The sequence below is a fragment of the Protobothrops mucrosquamatus genome, unplaced genomic scaffold (genome assembly GCF_001527695.2).
Source record: "Protobothrops mucrosquamatus isolate PMUCROS unplaced genomic scaffold, P.Mucros_1.0 scaffold56, whole genome shotgun sequence".
NCBI classification, from domain to species: Eukaryota; Metazoa; Chordata; class Lepidosauria; order Squamata; family Viperidae; genus Protobothrops; species Protobothrops mucrosquamatus.
Window position 1 is genome coordinate 814679 of NW_015386436.1, and position 24196 is coordinate 838874.

The window sequence follows — 24196 nt, forward strand, 5'->3', positions numbered from 1 at the left end:
GGCCGTGGCCGGGCCGGCCGAGCTGCGCCTGTCGGGGCTGTCCTCGGCGCGGCTCCCCGGCGTCTCGCTGCCGGGCGCCTGGGAAGAGTAAGCGCCGCCCGCGGAGAGGGAGGGAGGGAGGGCGGGCGGGAGTCCCAGCGAGCTCCCCGGAGAGGCGCCGGTGGTGGTGGTGGTGCCGCCGAGGGGGGGGGCGAGCGGCGGGGCTGACCCGCGGCGCCTCTTGCAGCTTCGTGTGGGCGAGCGGCGAGGCGGAGGAGGCGGCGGCGGGGGGCCGCCTGCGGCTGCTGGCCGTCACCGAGGCGCGGGCGCTGCTCCTCTACGAGGCGGCTTCCGAGTCCGGGCGGTGGGACGCGACCCTCCTGCGCGGCGTCCCCGAAGAGCGGCTGCGGGCCCTGGCGGCCTCCCGGGACGCAGGCGAGTCTTCCCGGGCAGAGGCGGGGGCGGGGAGGGAAGGGGCCCGGGGCTGCCTCCGGGCTTCCTCCGGGGGGGGAGGCGGGAAGATTCTGTTTTGGGAAGCTGCTCTCTTCACGCCTCTCCTCCGTCTGGCAGCTGCAGAGCGGAGGTCGATGGACCCAGTGGGGAAACGTCTCTCCGCTGGTGCTTCTGTGCCTTTCGGCGCCCTGGCGAGAGAAGGCTGGGAAGAAAAGGCTCTGGGTTTCAGATGGTGCCACTTAAGAACGGCCATTCCTGAGAACAGGAGCTACTGGGAGATGGTCTTTAGGGCCCCGTCCTGCCCCAGGAGATGACGAATTAGGCCCCAAACCTGTTTCTCTGTGTCATCTTTGTGTAATACTATCCTCTGCCTAGCTCACCCCATATTCCTACTTGTGGTTGATAATGTGATAAGGAGAGAGAATACATTGAATGTGAATCCAGGTAAGATGGAAATACTGCTTCTTCTAGCAGCTGATGAGCTAATTCTACTTTACTGTAGGGCTACATTAACAAAACCTTCTTTATGTCCTCTTTTACAGACTTACTATCTATTTCATCCTTGCAAGTGCTGTCATTTAAAAATAGCAGAGCTATACTGTTGCTCAACAACTTTATGATTGTACACCTAATTTTTCCTGGAGGAGAACTGGGGGAAGAGGTGGAAGGCTGCTTTAGACTTGATTTGCCCCCACAAACTTTGGAAAGGACAGTAAATGTTACTTTCTGCAGAGGTATCATCTTCTTGCTGGATGAGACCGGATGGATACGTATCCTTTAATATAAAGCTGGTGTTGGGCGAGCTTCCAAGAACTGTCTGTCCCGGGTTGGGTATCACTGAAATCTAAGAGTGGAAATTGGTGCATTTTACCTAATAGAGATTTAGCATGTTAACTCCCAGCTTTATTGTGAAAAAGGCAAAACGTGCCCTGTTGATCCAAGGATTCTTGCAGGGTGGGTGAGGAGGACACAGAAGGGTGAATGAGGACTCTGTATATCCCATGAGGGATATCTCAAATGGTAGTATTTTCCCAGCAGCACGTTCTATTGAATTTATAGCTTACTTGATTTTCTGTGCACATTTACTCTAAAATAAGATGACATTGCCCAGTAAGGCTTAATCCGAAGCAGGCATACACATAGTTGTGCTCTTTGAAGGGTGTGTTTCTTGTTGGTAGTTTTGTCCTGTTATTTCAACAGCCTGTGAACTTCTTTAACTTTTTACAAAGATATATTTGGTGCTATCGATGGTGCCTATTTGGCCCACATCAGTGTTTCTCTCTATCAGTCACGGGGGCAAGAAGAGGGAAACCAGGATATGCCATTTCCTCTTGTGCAGCTAAGTATATCATATGATCTCAGCATGGCTGTGGTTGTCAGCCGCTCCAGCTGTGTTGCTGCTGTTGACCTCAACTTGTACTTCAGGTAGGTGACATGAAATGTTTGAAGGCTATTTTCCAAAGGCTGCCTGATTTCCAGCATAAAATTTGTTTATTTAGATGATTTATATGACCACCCATCTCACTTGAGTGATTCTGAGTAGTTTATAAAGATTAAGAGCATGAAAACCACACATATAACTCCCCATGTCTCAGGGTAAACCAGTAACCCACATTCACAATCCCCCTCCCCCACATCAACAGCAGCAGAACTCATCTAAGCTCTTGACCCAAATGCCTGGGGAAACATCCAGGTCTTCAGCGTCTTAAGTGAACAGGGCTGGGGCCATCCGAATCCCCCATGGGATGTTCAGGACAGTCCACAGCATTTTTCTGTGACCCGAATTAGCTAAATTTGCTGTTGAGCCATTCTTCTCCAACCCTTTGCTTCTTTGCATCAGTATGTTGTAATATTTGGATGATGTTTTTATGTTTGGATGTTTTATGGATGATTAAACCTTGTTGAAGCTTGAAAAGTAAAGGGAAACTTGCCTTATTTCTATTACCCCCTTTCCTCCCAGAGAATATCCTGACCATTTATTTTGCAAGCAGCAAAGCTTTGAGGGGCTGGATGAAGATGACCTCAGTAGTTCAGGTTTCAGCATGAAGTCCTTGCAGCCTTTATTTCAGACGGACAGGTGAGTTGGCCTTCAAAGGTGCTTTTATAGTGACAAGAAGAATTGTTTCATTGAAAAGTGTAATTCTGACATCTTCATTTCATATATCATTGAAAATGTTAAGATCTTTCGCTTTTTTTCCAGATCCCGGAAGACACACGTACTACCTTTGAATGATATACACTCACACAATTATTCTCCACATTTGGATACGGATGTTGAGTTGCCTTGGTATCAGCATCTTCTGCCCTTGGAACCTCTTAACTCCAAGACTTGGGACACTTCTGCAGCGTCCCTCTTTCAAGAGGTTGCGTTTGTTCTTTCAAGCTCCAGAGGGAAAGATACTAAAAGCACCAAAGACAGGCGATGGAAGAATATACATTTAAGTGACCCAGAAGAGCCTGGGAATCTTGATTGTAAACAGGTGACAGGTTTTCACGTGCTGTTCACTGTCTCAAGTGAGAGCGAAGGACTGACTCTTGTCCTGTGGGATTTGGTGACCCAGGATATCACACAGTCTTGTGTGGGGAAAAACTCCTTTTTTGTGGAATATACCAGGGAGGAACCACTATGGCTTGTCCTTTCAGGTGAGCATCTTTGAATTTAATTGCAGATAAATATTTTCCCTCTAGAAATAATTTCAGAGTTGAAATTGTTTTCTCTTCTTGACGTTACTAAAAATGACCGAGGGAGCTGTGTTCAAGTCACTAGAACATCTTTTCTGTAGACAATGAGCAATATGGAAATAACCCCTCTCTTTTGTGACAATCCTTAGAGACTGGCCTCTCCTTGTTCCTGTTTGGCTTTACACAAGAGGAATTCTTGAACAGACTGATCATCTATGGAAGCGCTAGCACTGTAGATTCCCTTTGCCGCCTCAATGGATGGGGAAGGTGTTCTATTCCGGTCCATGCCTTAGAGGTAAGGAAAGAAGCCTGGGGCATCCTCGTTTCCAGGGTTAGAGGCGGCACTAGCACTTAGACGTATAGGCTTACAGCCCTCTCTAAGCAGTTTACAGAAGCAGTCTATTGCTCCCCCCCCCCCAACAATCTGGGTCCTCATTCTACTGATGTCGGAAGGATGGAAGGCTGAGTCAACCTTGAGCCGGTAACAACTGAACTGTCGAACTACTGGCATCAGGCTGTCACCAGAAGTAGCCTGCAGTACTGCATTCTAACCACGGCTCCACCACGGCTCCACCACGGGTAGCGGCGTCTTGCTATTGCTGAGGATTTTCTAGAGGACTCCGACTTTTTCCCTGATGCCTATGAAGCTGTGAGGCCTTGGCCATCCATTCTAGAGCAGAAAGATTGATTCCGCACACGTTTTGCTCTACTTTAAATGGTTCTGGTATTCAACCAGTGGAGACAAAAGTTCTTCCGCTGACAAGACAAGAAAATGACTTGGTTAATTCCAGCACAAGTCTTCATATGGTGAAGATTGTTGTGGTTTTTTTTAAGTATTGCCATTTGCAATTTAGAGTCATCCATCATTTATTACCTTTAAAGAATCCTGGATCTTACATAAATCACTGATCCTTTTGCTGTATATTGCAAAGAAATATTAACTTCCTTGGTTCCTGGTCAATGTTAGTTACAAATCTATGTAAAAGTAAGCTGTAACTAGCATATAATCCAGAACTTATTTTGGTGTACTCAAATATATTATATACAGAACAAATATATTACTTAGCATAGATCATATTCATGTTAAGAAGTTTGTAAGCAGAGAAGGAATGCTAGTGCTCAACTCCTCAAGAAAAAGTTCCTCTGTGATTGGACAAAAGTTTGTCTCGATGTTGTGACAGCCAGATCTCTGAGAAGAGAGCTTAGGAAGTAAGAAGCAAAATCCATGCCTTGATGTTCCCTTGGACACTCAGGCCAGGTGCTAATTAAGAGGAGTCAAAGTATTGATGTTGGATCTCTGTATAAGTATAATATAAAAACTATATCTTTGATATTTAGGCTGGTTTAGAGAACCGACAGTTGGACACTGTGGATTTTTTCCTCAAGAATAAAGAGAACATTTTCAGTCTGTCTGAAGCAAGCTCTGTGCAAGATCAGCCTGTAAATAATATGTCAGATTTTTACTTGAAGAGTAAGTAAACTATGAATGTTCACACTGATATTTTATAAATTGCAGTGTAAATGCAAAAGGAGCATCACTTGACTGAATGCAAAGTGAACTGCAGGTGCTCAGGGCAGATCCCTGTGAATCCCAGGTCCATGGGTTTTCAGAATGCTTAAAGGAATAAATTGTGGTAACAGCTAGTCCTTGAGTTATGAATGTAATGGAGCCTGCCAATTACATTCGTAACCCGAGGATTCGTTGGAGTGAATCACGTAAAGTGAACGTGAAAACTCCCAGCTTTTGCCCACATGTTCGCCAGCCGAATGGGCGGGCCGTTAAGTGCACGAGGTACCTCAGGGTGGGGAAGGCCGGGGGGGGGGGAAGTGATGGAACAGCCCACCCACTTCAGACCACCCAAGGACCCCCCCTGTCCCACTGAGATACCTCATGCTCCCCAAAATTGCTTCCCCCTGATTCTGCCGCACCGGCCCTTGCGCTGAAAACGGAGCCTGGGAAGGACGCAGCGGCCCCTCCCGGGCTCCCTTGTTGCCGGCAAAGGCTTTTTGCAAAGATGCCCGGAGCCCAGCGGACGCGATCTCCCTGCAGGCTTTGGCAAGGAAGCAGCAAACGGAGGGAAGGCCTGAAGGACCGAAGCCTGCCTTCCGCTTGCAAAGCCTTTTGCAGCAGATCTCCTCCAGGCCTCGATTCCCAGAGAACAGAGGCCTAAAGGAGTGGGAGATCACGCGCGATCAGTTGCACGAGATCTCGCCTGATCTCGTGGTACTTTAGGCCTCTGTTCTCTGCGAATGCCCCCAAGGCCTGAAGCACCGAAGCAGGCAAAGCAAGGGTGAGCGACTGCCGTGGTGCTGCAGCATTCGTAACCTCGGGACTGTGTCGGTGATGTAACTTCAAACAGTCGCTAGGTGAACTGTCGTAATTCGAGGATTATCTGTATATCACTCTGACATCACTTTGAAGACAAATGTAAATTTGTGCATTTCTTAACGTGATATTCACATTTTTATTGGTTTTACTCTTTTCCTACAGGTGTTGAAGAATTGAGGCCAGCGTTGGATTTACTTTGTAAGGCAATTCAAGAAAATGATGTGGAGACCCAGAGCAAGCATTTCTCTGAGCAGCTGTTGAACCTCACCTTATCTTTTCTCAACAAACAACTCCGTGAGATTTTTACACACAGAGAAGGTAGAGTCGGTATCATATATCTATTTGACCTGAATTGGTATTCTCTGTACCAACAACAAAACTTCTATTTCCGGAATGGGTTTATTTACAATTTTTGTGCTTCTTAAATCATCAAGGGAAGAAAGCAAGAAACAGGGCAGTGTGCAGGTTCAGCCTTAATACCCACCTGCTCAGGGGCTATTAAGAGTCTATAAAGCATCTAAAGATATTTTACTCTTGGGCTTGGTTGTGGTTGTAAGTCGAGTACCACCAACTCTCCCTTTTTATTTATCATAATATTTTACTTATTGTCTGGCTGAGATCTTGCAGGATATCATGATTTTCCCAGATTTCAGCCATGTATAATTTATTAAAAGTTTTTATATTTCAATTGTTTAAAATAGATGGATGGATTCCTGTGAAATTAGTTGATAGTGCCAGCCACTTGAAAGGCCACTTTTTCCTGATTTAATTGGAAACACCTTTTTTCTAAGAATTATTATTACTATCGTCCATTTTCTTGGCAAGCCAAAGAAAATTCAGAGCAGTACAGAAAAACAGTTTTATAAACCTGCAATTACTCTATAAAGTCTACACAAAATTGAATAAAATAATATTAAATGCTTTTTTAAAAGTCTATTTTAAAAAATTAAATATCTCTGGCTTCTAGAGTTACTGCATCCGGCAACTGTCTGGCTAGGTTGGAAATGATTTCCTCCAGAATATTCAGGTTGATACTGAAAAACAGAGAGAATGGAGCTCTGGGGGACCCCGTAGCCCCAACCTCAAAGGCAACCCAAAATTTCTCCTCTGACTGCCTTGAGTAGCAATCCTAAAGATAAGGACGAACTACCTAAATGTACCGAGTTCCACAAGTATCTTACGATTGCTGGGATGTAAGCTATTGAGAAATTCAGTAGAATCAGTCTGGCAGGTTTCCCTCTCTCCTTAGTCAGCACCAATAAGGCTGCCTCAGGGTTAACAGTAGGCCTGAAGCCAGACAGACAAGAATTCAGGTTAGTTTCTTTCAAACCCATCTGTAGCCAGCCATGTATCACCTCCTGTATCCCCTTTCCCCCAAATGGGAAGCTGCTACAGGACAGTGGCTACCTGCGCCCTCAGGGCTTCTGAGAAGGAGAGCTTGCTGGCCCAGCCCCTTTCCACGGCGCTAACGTGACTCCTTCGCTGCTGGCCGTTTCCAGCCAAGAAGCAGGACAAGGACCGAAGGAGCAGCATCCTGTCCCTTCTGACCTACAGCTGCCAGCAGCCCAAATCCTTCTCAAAGGGAGTAGTGTAGTGGCTTCGTGGTGGATAACTGTGCAGCCTCTATAGTTGCCATTCTCCCCAAGCAGCCTTTTCAGTAGCGTTACTTGATTGTCTTCCTGGTGCTCTTCACAGAGGTGGATGAAAACATGGTCCAGTGCATTGACATTTTAACCAGCTACATCACTAAACTCAGGACACTTATGATCAGGTTCCCTCATAAGCCATTTGGTGTCGTAAGCCAGCCCTGGGATTCTGAAGATAACCTACCCCAAATGGACCAAAGACACTGGGAAGCATTTGATACAGAGGTAAGCAGAATATAGCTTGAATATCAGACTATATCAGAATTTCACACATGATCTCAATTTATTAAATAATTTCCTTACTACACATATGCATAGCAAATTGGAGCCACGTACAGAGCCTTGCCTAAGTCCAGCACTTGAAAGGAATTGATTTCAGTGCGAAGGAGCAAAGTGGGGATGTAATTATTTTAGCAAGAGAGCATTTTGTGTATGTGAGAGAGTGATGTTAGAGCTATGAAAATATCCTGGTTTGTGCTGAAGTCATTTGGAAAGGTAAATCTGTACCAGGCATCGTCTCGTAACAGAATAGAGTTAAGCTGGAAAAGACTACAGGAAGGCCTCTGGCTTCTTAGGCTGGGTAGTCTTCCTCCTTCCGCAGACATCCTCCGAAATGGATGGGCAGGGCCCAAAGGGAAGTGCTTTCTACACCAAGCTGAATCACTTCATAGAATTTACTGTCGGGTGATGCCTTCATGGTCATCAGCTTAAATATTTTTTTAAAATGGTAGCAGTTTTATAAAGGAGAAGCCCGTTTATGGCTTCTCTTTAATCCAGCTGGTTCAGTAGCTTCTGTGGAGTAGCTTGGCTGCTGAGTATGAGATACAGACTTGTCATCTTTTTAGGAAGACTTTTAGGTCTGCTATTCCGTGGGCTTAGTTTCACTGTCTGATCAGCTAATGACTCCCTGGCATTTTGGAACACACTCCCCCCTCCAGCATGTCACTCAGCAGAAATGCTGCTCATCTCCAGGCCTCAGGAGACATTGCCCTGGTCAGCTCTTCTCAAGTCGTAAGGGTAGACTTAGCTTCAGTTGGGTTTGTGCCCCTCTGCTTTCATCCAGCATTCCTCTGTTCTAAGCCCCTCCCCACTTCCCTCCCCTCTCCTCAACCTTTCAAAAAAGAATACAAAACTCAGGGTGGGTAGAGGGTCTCCTAAGGTGGCTCTTGAAATTGCTCATCATTTTATTTTCCAGCAAGCAGTTACTGAAGCCCTTCTAAGCAACAGAGTGCCAGAGGCACAAACCTTTTTCCGTTTGACTCACAACCCTGCCCAGGATCTCGGGCAGCTCACCCGGATAGGCCTGGAGATGGCTTACAAAAGCCTCCTGAAGAATGACATCAGTGAAGCTTCCAGACTTTTAAGGAACATGGTGAGGAATATACTGCAACTCCACTGAGCGCCATCTAAAATCTTTGCTAGAGTATTTTCACATACACAGATTTTGTATCTTCACACACTGAGCATAATTCTTTCTCCTTTGTTCCTCTGGGCTAGGCTTTAAATGGGAAAGGGTGATCATAGCCCTCAGGGACATTTCTGCCTTCTTGACCCCACTGTTTATTCACAACACACAGTTAAAAAGCCGTAGCCAGGGTCTCGGGTCCTTCCATGCCAGTGCAGAGAACTATGCCAAGACTTTTCCTTATGCACGTTTTTTGCAAACACTCCTGTTCTTTTTCCTTTCGACAGGGCCTCAGTGTGAAGCAGCAACTGCACAAAATATGTTTCTATACAACAGATTACCATGTCAGGGATTTCTTGGTAAGTTTAAGTAAAAATCTTTGCCTGTGAAATGATTTCAGTTAATTGTGTTTTTCCCCATGTATTCTAACCTCCTCAGATTGTTAATTTTTACTCAATTTTCAGATACGAGATTTGAGTAAATGGGTTCCAGTCTTAATAGCTGAAGTGGAAATTCAGCTGCACTGATGTCATTTTCTGATCTTATGTAAGGGACTGGCAGCACTTCTCTTACAATGTTGTCCCTTTGTTCCTTGCCATGTTCAAAATTTGATTTAAAGGAAACCTGAAAAATGTGTGTGTCTATTGGATAGAAAAGAAACAACCTAAAAGTTTGTTTTGACTCTGTAGGTGAGTGCCTTACAAGAGGAAGATGTTCTTCCTGAAACAGAGAAGGAAATGATAGACTTTGTGCATGAGGTGGAAAATATTTATTCAGGCACCTTCCAGAGAAAGGAAAAGAACGCAGCTTGTTGCAGGTAATGCACCTTCAGTCTGAACGCCTGGTCCCAGTGACCGACCCAGACTGGATCTTGCAACATTATCCTGGGACACATGTATCTGCCTTCGTTCATTGGTGAGCTGTTTGCCAGAGTTAATCTGATGCATCTCTGCTATTTGGCTCTGAAGGATCGTGAAAGAGGTTTTGGGAAGAATAAATTCACTGGTTTCAAGGAAATGCTTGATTATTGGTTCTAGGTCTTGGAGAAAAGAACCAGATGGTATCAACGTTGCTGCTTTGGATTCCTTTCTGAGCTGCACTCAAGACAGAATTCATAACAGGGAGCACAGGGTAATGCTAAACTGGGCTGAGTGGTGGTCTCCATCTACACGGGAAAGGGTTCTCCTCCTTGTGAGAGCTCAGGAAGGGGGTAAGTATTTGTTATTACGGGAGCGTGGGTTTGCGGCTTTTTATTTACTTGTTTGTTTTTATTTTTATCCGCCTTTATTATTTATTCAAATACTTCAAGGTGGCGAACCTATCCAACACACCTTCCTCGTCCTATTTTCCCCAGAACAACAACCCTGTGTGGTGGGTTGGGCTGAGGGGGAGGGACTGCCCCAAAGTTACCCAGCTGGCTTTCACGATTAAGTCAGGGACTTGAACCTACAGTCTCTGCCTCCTAGCCTGCAGCCTTAACTACTAGATCAAACTGACTGTTTTGTTTTTGGAAACAGCCGGTTCCTTCAAGGATGGGTAACTTGCAAGGAATCTCAACTCCCTTAATTGGTGCAGCCCACCCAGAAACCAGCCTGAATTTTCTCCTTAGGGGCTGGATTTAAGAGGGGGCTTAAAGCAGCCCTCAAGTGGCCCCCTGCACAGGGAGCGACATCATTTTTGTGGATGTTTTGATGGAAGAATGAAGAAAAACATTTAATAAGAGAAATAAGTTGTCCAAATTGTTTCAGATCAACACATATGTGCACATGCACAAAAACTCAATTTAGCTTCTCAGAAGCTTGGCTTCTGCAAGTTTATTTTAGAAATACAACTGGACTTCTCAGTGCATTTATTTCACTTTGTGGGTCTAGCAACAGTTAGAGAATAGCCATGTTAGAGAAAGCATAATGAAGAACGGAAGACAAATCAGACCATTTTTAGAATCCATAAAAATAAACCTCTCGGAGGAGCAGTGCAGCAGGAGCAAGGCGGTGGGGGCGTCTGGCCAGAAAGAGAGGAGTGAGCCTGGGGGGGGGGAGGTGGGGTCTCCAACTGCTTTGACTCAGCTGCAGCTGGGATATAGTTAGGCCAGGGAGATGGAGTTGGGCAGGACCCTCCGGCTAGTTCTTTTCCCACTAATAGCAGCAGCTCCACCGTCGTCCTCCAGACAGGTGGATATCAGCTTGAGGGTGGTCTGCAATGGTCGCATTGGCCAAGGGATTCTGGGTCTTGAAGGCTCTTATCTGGAAGGCGCCCGGCATGAGGAAAACCACCCTCCATGTATGCATAGTTCCTAATGTCCACCAAATGTTTGTACTTAACTCTATTAATTTCTTTAAAAATTAGAATTTAGGTTCTGTAATCCTGAGGCCCTCTGGATGTATTTGTCGTCTTGGCACGATTGGGTAAATATCAGTTCATGGATTTCTGAATCCCGACCTGAAGGCAGCCCTGCAAACTGGCCGCCCCTCCCTCTAGGAGCCATTGGCCGGAGGACCTTATGCAGCCACTACTTGCGAAATGAAGTCTTGGACATCCTAGCTAGGTAGGCGCCTTGTCCGTGTGAGGGGCCATTTCCATCCAGTTTTCCACCTACTGTTTTAACAGAAATGGTTGCTGTTTCTGCTCTGCTTTTTCTTGACAGAAATGGGACTTTTGTGCCCGCAGAACTCGAAGACTTTGAAGGCCTGCTGCAAAGGGTGGCCTGCACCGGAGGCCTGATGCAGGAGCCGCATCCTCTCCTGGGCTACGTCTCTGCAGGCGGCCTAGAGCTTCACGCATGCTTTATCCTTTATTGCTTAGAACGGGGGCTGGACCATATTCTCTACTCCTACCTGGATTATTACCGGTAGGTGGCCATGGCTGTAGGCGATTCCTGCAGAAGCATTTAGGGTAGCGGTGACTGGAGCAGCGGATTCTGTGAAGGGGGCCCTTCAGAGGCTGCTCAGCCCTTAAAAACAATTCCAAGCGTATTACTTACAAACTTGACCAAGCACTTTCTTCCCTGGTGTCTTTCTTTCCTGCAATGGTCTCCATTATGCCTTGTGGGAGAAACAGATTTTGTGTCAGACTCTCATTTCTTATATGGCTTTTCTTTCTATGTTCGGGTCTGCCATTCTGTGGGGAGGGGGGAGGAGGACGCTCTGCTATTCTGCTGTTGGGAGGGGGGAGTCTGGTATGGGGCATCAGCGGAAGGAGGACTGTGCCCGGGGCCATCTGTCTTATCTCTGCGCCGAGGGGAGGAGATCAAGAGACTGAGAGGAAATCGAAACCCTGAGAATGGTGCCTGAGAACTGCACTTATCAATCTGGTTCCCATAACAACTTTGCACCTGAGGATTGGATGAAATCAAACCGGACTTTTGGCTGTTGGGGTTTGGTCTGTCAGGGATGCTTTAGTGTAACGTTTCGCGTGGGAAATAATTGGATCTGGCTTTGTTTTCTTGCTGTCACTGTCTCTCAATGAAAGTTCCTTTTGAGATAATGCCCGTCTCAGAAGTTCTGCTTTCTTGGGAGAACTAGCTGAGGCAAGACCTTACATTTTGCTCTCCACTTGACAACTGTGAATTAGAGAAACAAGAGAGTTGTGCTGGTGGGATTGTGGGAACAGGTGATTGCCAACCCCCTCCCCAAGAAGGCCATTCCCCTCCAGCCCTCCGAGGCAGGACGGTTTTCTCACATGCAGCTAATTGTTGAGCCAAGTTAATTGGATGGGCTGATATCTGGGCAGGAGACACAATGCTTGCTTTGTCTTTGTAATTCTATGAAATGTTCTTGATTTTCAGTTTATTTTCATCAGCCTGTCCCATTTTGAACGATAAAGAGCTACGTGAAGCTCACCCTTGGTTTGAATTTTTAGTGCAATGTCGGGATATTGCCAACAATCCTGGAGGTAAGTGGTCTCTTTGCATCTCATTTGGACAAATGTTTTTCAAAAAGCAAAAAGCAGGTTTTCCAGGGATAGTTGCAGTCCCTGGCCTGACCTGGTAACACTTTTTGCTCCTTATGGGCCAAAATTACCTCCGTTGGACTCATTTGCACACCATTCTTCTCAGTAGACCTTTGAGAGGGAGGAAAATGAATGGGACCTTTGGAAATACATGCTAGAGTTGTGTATCTGTACTTAAAGGATTTTCAAACCAGCTTCGGTTAACCCGGTTGATTATGCTAAATCTGTTTTAAATTTTCTTTTGGACAACGCTCCCTTTGTTTTCCTTCTCCCCTTGCCTCAGATGCAGACATGATTTTTCAGGCTAGCCTAGCCAATGCCCAGATCTTGATTCCCAGCAACCAGGCCAGCGTGAGCACCATGCTGTTGGAGGGACGAACCCTTCTTGCCCTCGCTACCACCATGTTCGCCAGGGGAGGGATTGACCAGGTATGCCAAGTGCAGAAGGCTGGCAGCTGGCTAGAAGCCTGAAGAAGGCCCACCGCACCCAGCCTCCCCTCTCCCAGCCGCCAGCTGGCTTCGTTGGCCTGGCCCCTCGTTGGAGAAACAGAGAGGCTGGCCATTGGGCTGCCTCAAAAGCTTGGAACAGGGAGTGCCAGAAAATCATTTGTGCAAGTGGATTTCGATGCTTCTTGTGTTGCAGATTGTTCAGAAGGGAGACGGAAGAGAGAAGGTGGATGCGCAACTCTTCAGGATGGCACTTGCTCCTTACCCCAAGCTTAGAGCTGCCCTCTTCCCTCAGATCACGCCTCACGGGATCCCCCCTCCCGACCTTTCTCTCTATCACCTTGTTCAGGTAGGGTTCAATGCCACAGGTGGACACCATGGTGGACAGATCTAGTTTGGGCAGGCCCCGGACTTCCCTGGGCTGCCCAGCCTCTGAAGCAGAGTCCACCTTGGATGTTCCTTCCCCAACCCTGCAGTTCCCTAATCTGGTGGCTCTCCAGGGCAGGAGGGTGTCCTTTTTAGATTGTTGTTTTCCCCCTGAAGACCCTTGAATTGAGGCCCTTTGGCACACCAGAGCCCCCCGCCCTTGAAAACGCCCCTTCCACATGCTCTTGCATTGCTGTGGAGATGCGGGCAAATTGGGCTGGCTCCAAATTTGATGTGCGGACAGGTCAGTCCCAAACTGAGCAAAAGTTACAAGTCTCCCTGAGCAGTTCATACATGAGCTCTGAACTTTATCTGTTCTGATATATTGTCTGAAATGAATGTTTTACTGTTTCAGTGCTTGGCTCCCTTTGACTCCACCAAGTTGTTTGGCTGGCAGTCAGCAAATACGCTCGCCATTCCTGGTGAGTAAACTTTCACGTACGGTCAGAATCTAATGTAGTAGTAGTTAATCCCTGTTTTAGCATCAAGAATTCTTCTTCTGGTGTGAAGAGAAATAGCAGGTCCTGCTTTGTTTTGTTCTGATTGCAGTTCTGCTCTTTTCTGTTCTTTTCAGATATTTGCAGCGACCTGCCTCACTTCTCATGCTCAGCTCTTGTAAACAAGCATGCTATAATAGAGAATCTTGACTTCTCCTATTACTTACATCATGAGCGCCCCTCGTTTGCTTTCGGGGCGTTTTTAACTCAGCAGCTATCGAAGAGTGACCTCCCAAAGGAGTTGTAAGTAGTTAAAAGAAGCATGTGTGACTCTATTACAGTAATCATGATTTACAATTATTTTATTACAAGTGTTTATCTGTTTGATTCATGTCCTGTGTTTCTTCCTGGAGAAGGGTGTGGCGCACACCTTCCTGCCTGCTCTTCTTCCCAACAGTCCCTTGGTGGGTCGGTTGAGCTGGGAAGGACCGACCGACCCAGAGTCCCCCAGGGAGAGAAGGCTGGGTCTGAGAGAAAACTTGAACCCGGATCTCCCAGGCCCTGCTCTGTGCTCACACCACGGTTGTCTTTATTCGATTCACCTGGAGCAACATCTACTGACTTAAATACTTGTGACCCTCGACCACAGAGGGGAACGTAGCAAGTTCTGTAGACCTAGGTGGTGCCATAAATACCCTCTGGGTGAGCATCGGTTCTCAGAGTGGTGAAGGCTGAGGAGGCCGGCCTGAGGGCCTCTCTCTCAGTCCAGGGGAAACTGGCGTGTGTGCTGGGACTCTTGTAACCGTCCTCCCCTCCTCGGAAGGAAGTTGGGGGAATTTGTGCCGAGAGTGAAATTGTGCCTTTCCTAGGGTTCAGCAGGTGGCCAAGGAGGCCTACGCCCTGGCCCTCTCGGTCTTCTATGTGCCTCCTCTGGCTGCAACCTCTGTCTGCTTCCTGGAGATGCTGGGCCTGCAGAGTCTGAAGCTCAGGGTGGATGCCAAAGCCGCCAACGTGATTCTGAGCTTCATGTCCAGGAGAGAGGAGCCCCAGCACCACTCCATCCGGCAGTCCTTGGGTAACGCTTCCAAATACGGTCCCAGCCTTCGAGTTTTGCTCTCACTTGGGGTAGCTGGCTTCAGATTTTGCAGAAAGGCTGTGCGTAAGAAATCCACATCCACGGGGTTATCAGAGTGGCAAATGGAGAAACGTTTCAAGCAAAAGCTATTTTTATGTGCCTTTCTCTTTGAATTATTCTTGCTGATACGGAGATGCCTACCTGATGAAAAAGAAGTCTGCCGAATGAAGGCAGAGTCGGGGGGGGGGGGGAACCAGTAGCAACTCACTTGAGTGAATGACCCAGCGGCGCCCCCCCCATTCATTTGAAGAGGAGGGGGGGAGAGGGGGGAGCCCACTCAGACTGGGAGGAGTCTGTTGCTCTGGCTGTTCCCATAACCCTTATTTAAGCCTACGTTTGTTTTTGTGCGTGTAGTGTGTCTTCTTAGTGTTGTACATGAGTGATTGCCATGTGCTAAGTAAAGAGAATAAAACCCCTCCAGTCCCGGCCTAGAGAGCAGCCAGGGCTTCTTGGGGCGGCCTGCCTGCCACGTTGGGCGGAGGAGGGTGCCTTAGCAGGATGCCTGGCCTGTTCTGCTTTCAGTGGAGAAGCTGGGAGAGCTGGCTGATGGAGAGAGAACTGCAGCCGAAGACCTGCTCGTCTGCTTGGAGGAAGCCGTTTGGGAGAAGGTGGACCATCAGGAGATCAACAAGTGAGTTTGGGATTCAGTATTGTGTGGGTTGGTGTCAGGACAACTGAGAGAGCAAGGAAAACAACTTGTCACGTTCAGATGCTCCTGGAGAGCCTGAGTTGCCGTTTCATATAAGGCTCTTAGGAGTTCATTCCAAAATCTCAGCTCTCGCGTTGCTTTTTCTGAAGGCGAAGAATTGTAATAATTAGCATCAGTTAGGATGGGCTGGGCTTCCCCGGGAGGGACGCAGAGGTGGCTGAGGGAGGGTCCGTCGGAGGCTTCGCCTTCAAGCCGGAGGGAGGAGCAGCCCCTCCCGGGCCTGGCGCTCTTTAGAAGGGTTTGGAAATCCATTTGCAGCCCAGGCGACTGAAGCTGCCGCCAGTGAGCAGTGCAGCCGCGAGACGTTGCCCAACAGATGCTTCGCTTCAGCAGCGGCAGTCCCCGTCCCAGTTGGGGTCATTAAGCGAAGAGTAAGCCCTAGTATTTTCTCCACTTGCTCTTTTGTTAGTTGTTGCTAAGAGTATTTGTTGCTGTAGCTGCCAGCTAACGGTTTGAGGTGTTAGAGTCAATCAATCAAAGAAGAAATCCTGTTTGGACTAAGTGTGCCGCTCCTTTCCTCCTTGTTCATGGCCGTGGGGCCTCCCCCTATGCCCCTTGGCTCACTTGCTGGGTCTCCTCCTTTACCTAAGGGGGTGAGAGCAGCAGGGCTTGCTGCCGGGGCAGGGGAAGGCGAGGAGAGGAGAGGCGTGTGAAGAGGCTCCTTCTTTTCAGGACCTCGGGCGAGGCGAGGCGGCACTGGTCCCTGGTCATCCAGTTTTGCCAGCTCCACCATATCAAGCTGAGCACGTCGTACCTGAGGGCCTGTGCGCGTTCGAACGAATGGCTGCAGTTTGTGACTGAAGCGCAAATGCACGGCTACCAGCCAGCGGAGGTGGGAAGCTGCTGGATGCTGAGCTGGGAGGTTTGGGTGGGAGATGCTCCTCGTCAAGGGAAAAGAGCACTACAGTGCCACGGAGCAGCGAAGTCACAAAGCTCTGTAAAGAGAAGCGGTGGGAAGCAGGCCCACTCGTGACTGCCCCGTCTTCCACTCTCCAAGGGCTCTCCTGATCCCGAATTCTACAAGCTGGGGCTTCGGTGTCCCAGGGATCCCTCCCCCTGCCCCATTCATCTCCTGGGAGGAGCTGCAGCTCCCCTCTTTGGCACGGTGGGTTCTGGGCCCAGGCTTCATGGACCTCCTGAGCTGCTTGCCCTCCTTCCTTCCCTCCCTCTCCCAGGTGATCCCTCTCCTCCGGGACTTCCCCCTGCCCCTGCGGGAGCACTTGGAGCTGGCCCTGGGCCATTTGCAGCCCCCGAAGGAGGGTGACTTGCAGGCGCTTGAGCAGAAGCCGCAGGACCTGTTCCACGTCCTGCTCCAGAGCCAGGAGCAGCCGTGCCCTTGGCGACACCTCTTGGCTGCCTCGGTGAAGCACCAGGCGCCCGTCCTGAGCGTGCTCGCTGCTTGCTCCCAGGTACCTCCAGGATGGGCGTCAGCGCTCCTCGGGAGACAGAGAGGGGAGGGAGGTGACTCTGGGATAGCGCAGGAGCTGCGTGTTGGGCACAGGCTGGCTGTGATAGTTTGCACTTTGACTTATTGAATCCACTCTCTGCTTTTCTTCTCTTCGTTTCTTCACGTTCACACATCGGGCAGGATGCCAGCATTCTCCATTGTCTCTGTGTTTGGATAATAACGTCCATGGACCGTTCTGCCACCCGTGAGGTGATCGGGCACATCGAAGGCAAGGTTGAAACCCATGAGTGGAGCCTTGCAGACCTGGCCCTTCTCTGGCACTGGCTGTTGGAGAGAGGGAAGGCCAGGACCCTCCTTCATGGCTTCCAGCTCTTCCTGAAGGCAAGCTGACCGGGGTAGCTCTCCTGGCTCTCGGAGGGATCCGGCAGGTGCCAGCAAAGCACGTCTCTCTGGGGGGCGGATATTGCCCCATTTCATGGAGTGCTGGGGAGGGGGGAGACTTGGGGGAGGGCCTGAGACTGGATTCGTGCTCCATGCAAGAATCTGGATGAAAGCCTTCCTCCTACCAGAGTCGGCCTGAAGACATCCGGCAGAGCTGGCTGCTCCCTCGGAAGCGGATGAGAAGAGGGATTCTGCCTCCTCCATCTCTCCGGTGTCCCCTGCCCAGAAAACTCATCTTTTTTTCCCTCCAAAGATGTGCAACCCACTCTGGGTAGAATTTGGGCAGACAATTCTTTGTTTCTCTTCTGATATTCAGGATTCTCCTTTGCTGATAATGTTGGAGGTGTATGAATTGTGCATGGACTACAAAAGTTACAGCCAAGCCAAGATCAAACTTCTCACATTTCAAGACAGCCTTTCAAAAGTAAGCAGACATTTAATTTGCTCCCTGAGGCTTTTTGCAAACCGAACAGGCAGATTCCCCTTTCCGTGTCCTGAATGCTGCCGGCCCTTGGAGGGAGCCTGGCCCCCAGCCGATCCCGTTCCAGTGGGTCCTGCCGGGGTGGCCCTTTCTTGGCTCCTGGACTGGCGCCTTTTCCGTTCCTGTTGATGAGGTCAAAGATACGCAGCACTTTTCATGTCTGTAGCCTCAAGGGTGGAGACATCCCGTGTTTGTCCACTGGCTGTCATCTTGCATGATTTGTCAGCATTCTGACCTTCACAAGAGAGGCCCATCTGCTCCACTGCCTCCTCTCTCTTGAAGCCAAAGCAGAAACTTGGCTACTCAAGGCAAGGGCTGTTTTGGAATCGTGTTTGTCCCACACGGAGGGAAAGGAGTCTGGCCCGCTTATGCTTGCCAGTAGGCCAGGTAGCGAGAAGAGCAGGTGTGAATGAGAAAGGTAAACTCCGCTCCTGAGTGAGGAGCAAATGTTGGGGGAAGTTGTACGTTTGGAGGGTGAGGAGGCCGGTCCAGTAAAGGGGCTTCCTCCAGGGAGAGGCATTGCTCAGCTAACCAGCTGAAGGAGAAGCATTTCTCTGTGCACAGAGTTTCCAGGTACCAAAATGGCTGCTGCTTGAGCGGCTTTTCATGCAAGGGGTTTTATTTTGAACCAGAGCCGAAGAGGAAAGGCTTTGAAACAGTCTTGCCCAGTGACCTGTTCTTCCTGCAGCTTCAAGCTGAGTGTGAGAGGGGGCTGCCCGTCCTCCCTGGGCCCTGGCTGGAGATGCAGGCCTCCTTCCTACTCGAGCTGATGCTGCACCAGTGCAGAACAGAGTACGAATTCAGAAAGCTCCTCGAACTGCTTGCAGATGCAGGAACGGCTCTTCTCCAAGGCAAGGACGACGTCTCCCTTCTCTCCTCGGGGGCTGCCCTGGGCCAGCACAGCTGGGGGCTCTGGGCAGCCTTCCAGATGTCAGGTGGCAGCAAAGGGCCTGCTGGCGGACCTCCTGTTGTGGCAGCCGGTGACCGTTCTGGAGAACAGGATGCTGGATTCGGTGGGCTCTGTCGGCGGATTTAGCCGCAGGGCTTCTCTGGTTTTGACGTTAGGCTCCCTCCCAACTGGGGCGCCACAGCTGTGCAGCCCTGTTGTGGGAGGAGGGACTCAGGAAAAGCCCCTCGGCTCCACTCCCAAAGTCTCTCTTGTTGTTCAGTCACAGGCTGTCCCTATCCTGTTGCTATTGCTCTTCTCCTTTTTGGGCACAGGGCCAGATCTGAAGAAGCTCAGTGCCCTGAGTGCCATCTTGAAGGATTCGCCCATCTCCGTCAGTCGGACTCTGCTGAGCAATTACAGCCTTGAGAGGTTCCAGGAGGAGTGCCAAAGGATTCTGGAGCAGCTGCAGGAGAGCAGCTCTTTTTCTGTGGCTCGCAACGTAGCAGAACTGGCAGCACTGCCTGTAGACAACGTGGTTATTCAGGAGGTACACCGGAGTCGAGCCTTTTTAATTTTTATTCCCGTTGATTGCGTTTCACCTACTGCAAAATTAATGTCATCCCTGTCAGCTGTGGGAGGCTGCTTTCCCCTCCCTCATGTCTGGTGCAGCTGTGTGTCTGGATCTGCATCTGCTTTCCCTGGACTGTCTGGGACCCCTGTCAGTCCGAGGCCTGACTCCAGAGTTCAGGAAGAGGGACTGGATAGCAAGGGTGGGAGATCCGTGGGGGGGGGGGGCAAGCCACCCATGGAATCACGAGGTTCTGTGTCAGACGGGTATTTCGGCGCAGTGGATTCCTTGGCTTCTGATGGTTGTTTGTGTCCTTTTCAGGTGCTCCAGAACATCCTTCTCTTGAAACAGATCGGCCACTGGACTCAAAAACGGACAAGGGTCGGGTTCTGGAAAAAGTGCCACGAGAACTACGTGCAAAATGCCGTCTCTAATCGGGCTGCCTCCAGCTTCTTCGCGGCTCAGGTAGACTTGGTCTCGGAGGGCCCGGAGGATCAGAGGGGGTCCGGCATCTCCGAGAGGCAACTCCTGCTTACTTTAGCTGGACACTGGCTGGCCAGAAGTGACCCGATTCCTGTTGATGATCTGGAAAAGATAGAGAAGGAAATTTGGCGGTGCCACATCACGCGACAGACTTTCAGCCAAGGCACAGGGCAGATGGAGCCCAGAGGTTCTCACCAGGTTTCCATAAGTAGTGAGCTGTCCTTTGACTCCTTAGCTAAGGAATTCTCCTTTTCTAAGGTTGCTGCTTTAAGCACTCCTAAGTATCTGGAGCTCAGAGGTTTCCCTTCCCAGGACACATCCACAGTTATGCTTTCCAAAGCTGAAGTGGGGTCCCTGAGTTTTCTGATTGGGCGTCTTCTGGATGAAGGAAGCGTGCATGAAGCTGCCCGGCTTTGCCGCTATTTCAGCTTCTACAACAGAGACGTAGCGCTGATCTTGCACTGCAGAAGGCTGGCCTTGGGAGAGGCCGCTCAGCGCTGCTTCCATCCGGAGATCCAGGCTCTCCTGGCAGCTGAGAGCAGCAAGAGGCATAGAGGAGAAGCGGCAGCCGAAAAGAAACGGTTGAAGAGTTGTAAGTTGCACCCGCAGTCAAACATCCGAGTGAGACCAGTTCCTCTCTCACCGGCCGTTGCGCTCTTTCCTCATAGCAACAGCACTTAGAGTTACATACTGCCCCACAGTGCTTTACAGCACCGGCTCCTCATTCTACGTCCTCTGAAGGACAGAAGGCTGAGTCAGCCTTGAGCCCCATCAGGATCCTCCAATTCCTGGCTGTGGGCAGAGTCAGCCGGCAGTTCTGCATTCTGAGCCCTGCACCACCTGCGGATCCTTACAGCACGTTGGTTTGCCCACCTGCTTCTGCAGCTGAGCAGAGGGTGAACGGTGGCAGAGGGCTTTTACCCTGGCCCTCCTGCCTGTTTCACTTTTGCCCTTCTGAGATTTTAAAATCAGTAAAGGTAGTCCTTGACTTACGGTCATTCCAAGTGACAGCAGCATCGAATGAAGGGGGGTTAGAACCGGTCCCCAGAGTTCCAGCATCCCCACAGTCACCTGATCGCCATCCGGGCACTTGGTGACCGGCTGGCACTTAGACGGTTGTGGCTCCCTGCGTCAGGTGACACCAGTTGCGGCCTCCCTGTCAGCCTCCTCCGAAAGTCAGTGGGGAAGCCGGCAAAGGAGGTTGCAGGTTGTCGGGGTGAGTCTCCCTGACGACTTGTGCATCCTTCCCCAGCCCCTCTGCGCTCGCGCCATGCCGGCCACCCCTGGGCCCCTCTGCACGTCTGCTGAAGCTGCCTTCCTGCACACCCCGCCCGGTTCTCACAGTGCCTCCCTCGCGCAGCCTCCCCCAGGCTCACCATGCCACCTTTGCAGCCTCGGGCACCCCCGTGCCTCCCCCTCCCCAACTCCTGGTTTTGTTCTCAGCCTCAAGCCTCGATTCCTGGCCCTCGGTGGAGGGCTCCTCTCCGGACAGCGGAGTTGTTGGCAGCCTGCAGACTTTAGTTGCAGAATGTGTGCATGGCCGGAATTATTGTCGTCAGACTCTCTACCTTTACGAACTCTCCAAAGTAGGTCGCTGGGGCCTGGAATCTCGGGGAGGGGGGGGAGAGGAGGGCAAGCAGCCATCGTGCATCAAGCGGGAAGCCAAGGGATCTGACTAGCCCCCCCCCCCCATGCCCTGCAGGAGCTTGGCTGTTCCTTCAGCGAGATCGCCGTCCATGATTCGGAGAAGCTGCTTCGGGCCATCCTGTCCTCACAGCAGCCAGACTGGTACAAGAAGGCCCAGGCCTTCATCACCAACCAGGGGCTGGAGCCGGGGGCTGTGGCTGAGCTTGTGGCCGAGGAAATCACACGCGAGCTGCTGGTGCCTTCCCAGGGAAGAGGCAGTAAGTCCGCTCCTTCCCTCCGCTTGGGAACACAAAACTGGGCAAGTGGGTTTGGCTCTGGGTAGCTGTTGCTCCCGGGAGTTTGGCCCACGCCTTCTCCTTGGATTGATTTTGATAATTTGACTGGTCTTGATAGGGGTCCCTGCTTGAGCTGGGGGACGGACTAGATTGAAGACCTCCAAGGTCCCTTCCAACTCTGTTATTCTGTGTTGTTTCTATGTTCTATGATTGCTGCTGTACCGTGTTTGCTCTGCATTTGCCTTTTCAACCTAAGTTCTCTCAGACTGTGACTCCTGAGCATTATTTGATTGAACTGTGTCATGCTGCCGAAGGAATACAATTCCTAGGACTGAACCAGAGGAGAGATGCGACCTGTCCACCTCGCCTGTGAAGAGTTGGCTGTGCAATTAAAAGAATACTTGTTTTATGTACAGAGCAAAACCCAGCCCTCAACCCTGCCGAGGAGAGCCAGAGGTTCCTGCAACTGGCCAAGCTTTGCCAGGACCACACACTTGTCGGCATGAAACTGCTGGATAAGGTTTCCTCCGTGCCCCATGGGGAGCTTGCCTGTAGTAAGTTCACGGTGGACAGAAAAGGGGTCCTTGTGAGGTTGGAATTTAAGGTTAGGTTTATGAGGACTTCTGAGTCTCCACTAAGACTGAAACTCAAAATATGAATCCTTTGGCGAAGATCTCAGGAAGGTCTATTGGCCAGGGGAGAATGGATCTCCTTGGCACGTCGTGTCTCTCGTTCGCTCTTCCTGCACAGTCCACGTGGACACAAGGTGGTGTCATGTATTGAAACTCTGCCAGCACTTTCATGAGGATCGAAGCCAGGCAGCTGGGGCCTTCTGCACGCAGGCCCCTCTTCTCTGTGCATCCACGTCTTGGGAGCGTGTGGGGGGAGGGGGTGGTCTTTAGTGATGTGCTAATGTTTCCCAGAGAAACAAAGTGGCAGAGCTAGGAAAAACTGGTTTTGTCCTCAAAATATCCGGACCTTTTTGTTTTCGTTGGGCAAACGATGACTCAGTGATCCTGCTGTCTGTTCTCTCCTCCGAGCAGCATTTGCTTCCTCTTAGATCAGGTAGGAACTCCGGTCCTCCCTTGGCTGAAATGCAACTCCTGGCATCCCTTATCATCGTCCACCTTGGCTGAAATTGCCGGGGGTTGTACTTCAGCAGCCTTGTAGGAGGATGCCAGGGCTTGTGTGTGTGTAGCACAGTTGTTTGTCCCTCTTCTTCCTTAGCTGTGGAGCTCCTGATACTGGCCCACAACTGTTTCAGCTTGACTTGCCACATGGAGGGGATTACTCGTGTCCTCCAAGCTGCCCGGCTGCTCACAGATGAACACTTGGCGCCAAACGAAGAGTACGGCCTCGTGGTAGGTAACTCCCCCGAGAACATGGGTTGGCAGCAGGTAGTCCTTGACTTATACAGGTAATCCTCGAGTTACGACAGTTCACTTAGCGACCGTTCGAAGTTACATCACCGGGGTGTGTGTACTTATGGCACAGTCCCGAGGTTACGAATGCTGCAGCACCAAGGCAGTCGCTCATGCTTACGACCGACCGCAGAGGCACCGCAACACTCCCCCTGCCTATCTGCCCCCCCCCCCCAGCTGGGTCTCCACAGGCTCCGGGCCTGCCGAGACCCGCTCACCTTGCTGCAACAGTCATGTGAAAAATGGTCATAGGTCACTTTTTTCAGTGTTTTTGTCACTGAATGGTCGCTAAACGAACTTGTAAGCTGAGGACCGCCTGTACTGACTGGGACTCTGGGACCCCCTTTCTGAAAGTGACTGGATATCAGGAAGTGGCAGACGCTGCCCAGATGCCCTCAAGCTTCACGGAAGGAGTAGAGTTCTTGTGAATGTTTGTCTTCCCCCAACTGTGTAGCTGGGCGGTGCTGTGGATGGGCATTTCAGCCTCTCCCCCACCTGAAATTTCTTCTCCCCCCGAAGGTTCGACTTCTCACTGGCATCGGCAGATACAATGAGATGACCTACATCTTTGACCTGCTCCATGAAAAACATTACTTTGAGGTGCTGATGAGAAAGAAGTTGGACCCGGTAAGCATTATGAACAAGCTCTGCTCTCCCCAGTCCAGTCCCTTCTTTGGCATAGACGCCTCGTGCTCTGCCCTCCCTTTCGGTCAAAGAGAGTCAAGGTGGGGCAATGTTGAGCTTCTTCCTGGCCTTCCAGCCCTCTTGAAAAAGGAGGAACTTGCAATCAAGTAGGCTGGCCTTTCCGCCTGGCAGGGTTCTAGAGCAGATCATAACGTTTTAAGGACTTTAAAGCAATGTAGTCGTCACCAGAAATTAACTTGGACTTGTTAAGAACTCTCCTTCCCTTTTACGATCAGGTAGATTGTGCTAATGCTTGTATACGTGACGTCTCTCTCTGCATCCTAGGCGGATGGGAGGACTCCA

The 24196-nt window shown here is 50.1% G+C and overlaps 1 protein-coding gene across 1 annotated transcript in view; it reads left to right on the top strand.

Annotated features, from left to right (window-relative positions):
- SPG11 (SPG11 vesicle trafficking associated, spatacsin) overlaps window positions 1–24196 on the top strand; it is a 28529-nt gene that overhangs the window by 73 nt on the left and 4260 nt on the right. The window contains exons 2-36 of the mRNA XM_029283320.1: window positions 23–87; window positions 227–414; window positions 975–1202; window positions 1662–1857; window positions 2393–2509; window positions 2633–3075; window positions 3264–3409; window positions 4453–4585; window positions 5606–5761; window positions 7139–7314; window positions 8285–8461; window positions 8782–8853; window positions 9184–9311; window positions 9532–9704; window positions 10841–11039; window positions 11139–11342; window positions 12279–12385; window positions 12726–12871; window positions 13086–13238; window positions 13671–13737; window positions 13890–14055; window positions 14622–14827; window positions 15410–15518; window positions 16269–16428; window positions 16772–17005; window positions 17185–17385; window positions 17762–17869; window positions 18615–18777; window positions 19148–19362; window positions 19705–20458; window positions 21310–21452; window positions 21569–21770; window positions 22217–22342; window positions 23016–23149; window positions 23729–23836. Coding sequence (XP_029139153.1) covers window positions 23–87; window positions 227–414; window positions 975–1202; window positions 1662–1857; window positions 2393–2509; window positions 2633–3075; window positions 3264–3409; window positions 4453–4585; window positions 5606–5761; window positions 7139–7314; window positions 8285–8461; window positions 8782–8853; window positions 9184–9311; window positions 9532–9704; window positions 10841–11039; window positions 11139–11342; window positions 12279–12385; window positions 12726–12871; window positions 13086–13238; window positions 13671–13737; window positions 13890–14055; window positions 14622–14827; window positions 15410–15518; window positions 16269–16428; window positions 16772–17005; window positions 17185–17385; window positions 17762–17869; window positions 18615–18777; window positions 19148–19362; window positions 19705–20458; window positions 21310–21452; window positions 21569–21770; window positions 22217–22342; window positions 23016–23149; window positions 23729–23836 — 6303 coding nt within the window. The remainder of the gene's footprint in view (window positions 1–22; window positions 88–226; window positions 415–974; window positions 1203–1661; window positions 1858–2392; window positions 2510–2632; window positions 3076–3263; window positions 3410–4452; window positions 4586–5605; window positions 5762–7138; window positions 7315–8284; window positions 8462–8781; window positions 8854–9183; window positions 9312–9531; window positions 9705–10840; window positions 11040–11138; window positions 11343–12278; window positions 12386–12725; window positions 12872–13085; window positions 13239–13670; window positions 13738–13889; window positions 14056–14621; window positions 14828–15409; window positions 15519–16268; window positions 16429–16771; window positions 17006–17184; window positions 17386–17761; window positions 17870–18614; window positions 18778–19147; window positions 19363–19704; window positions 20459–21309; window positions 21453–21568; window positions 21771–22216; window positions 22343–23015; window positions 23150–23728; window positions 23837–24196) is intronic.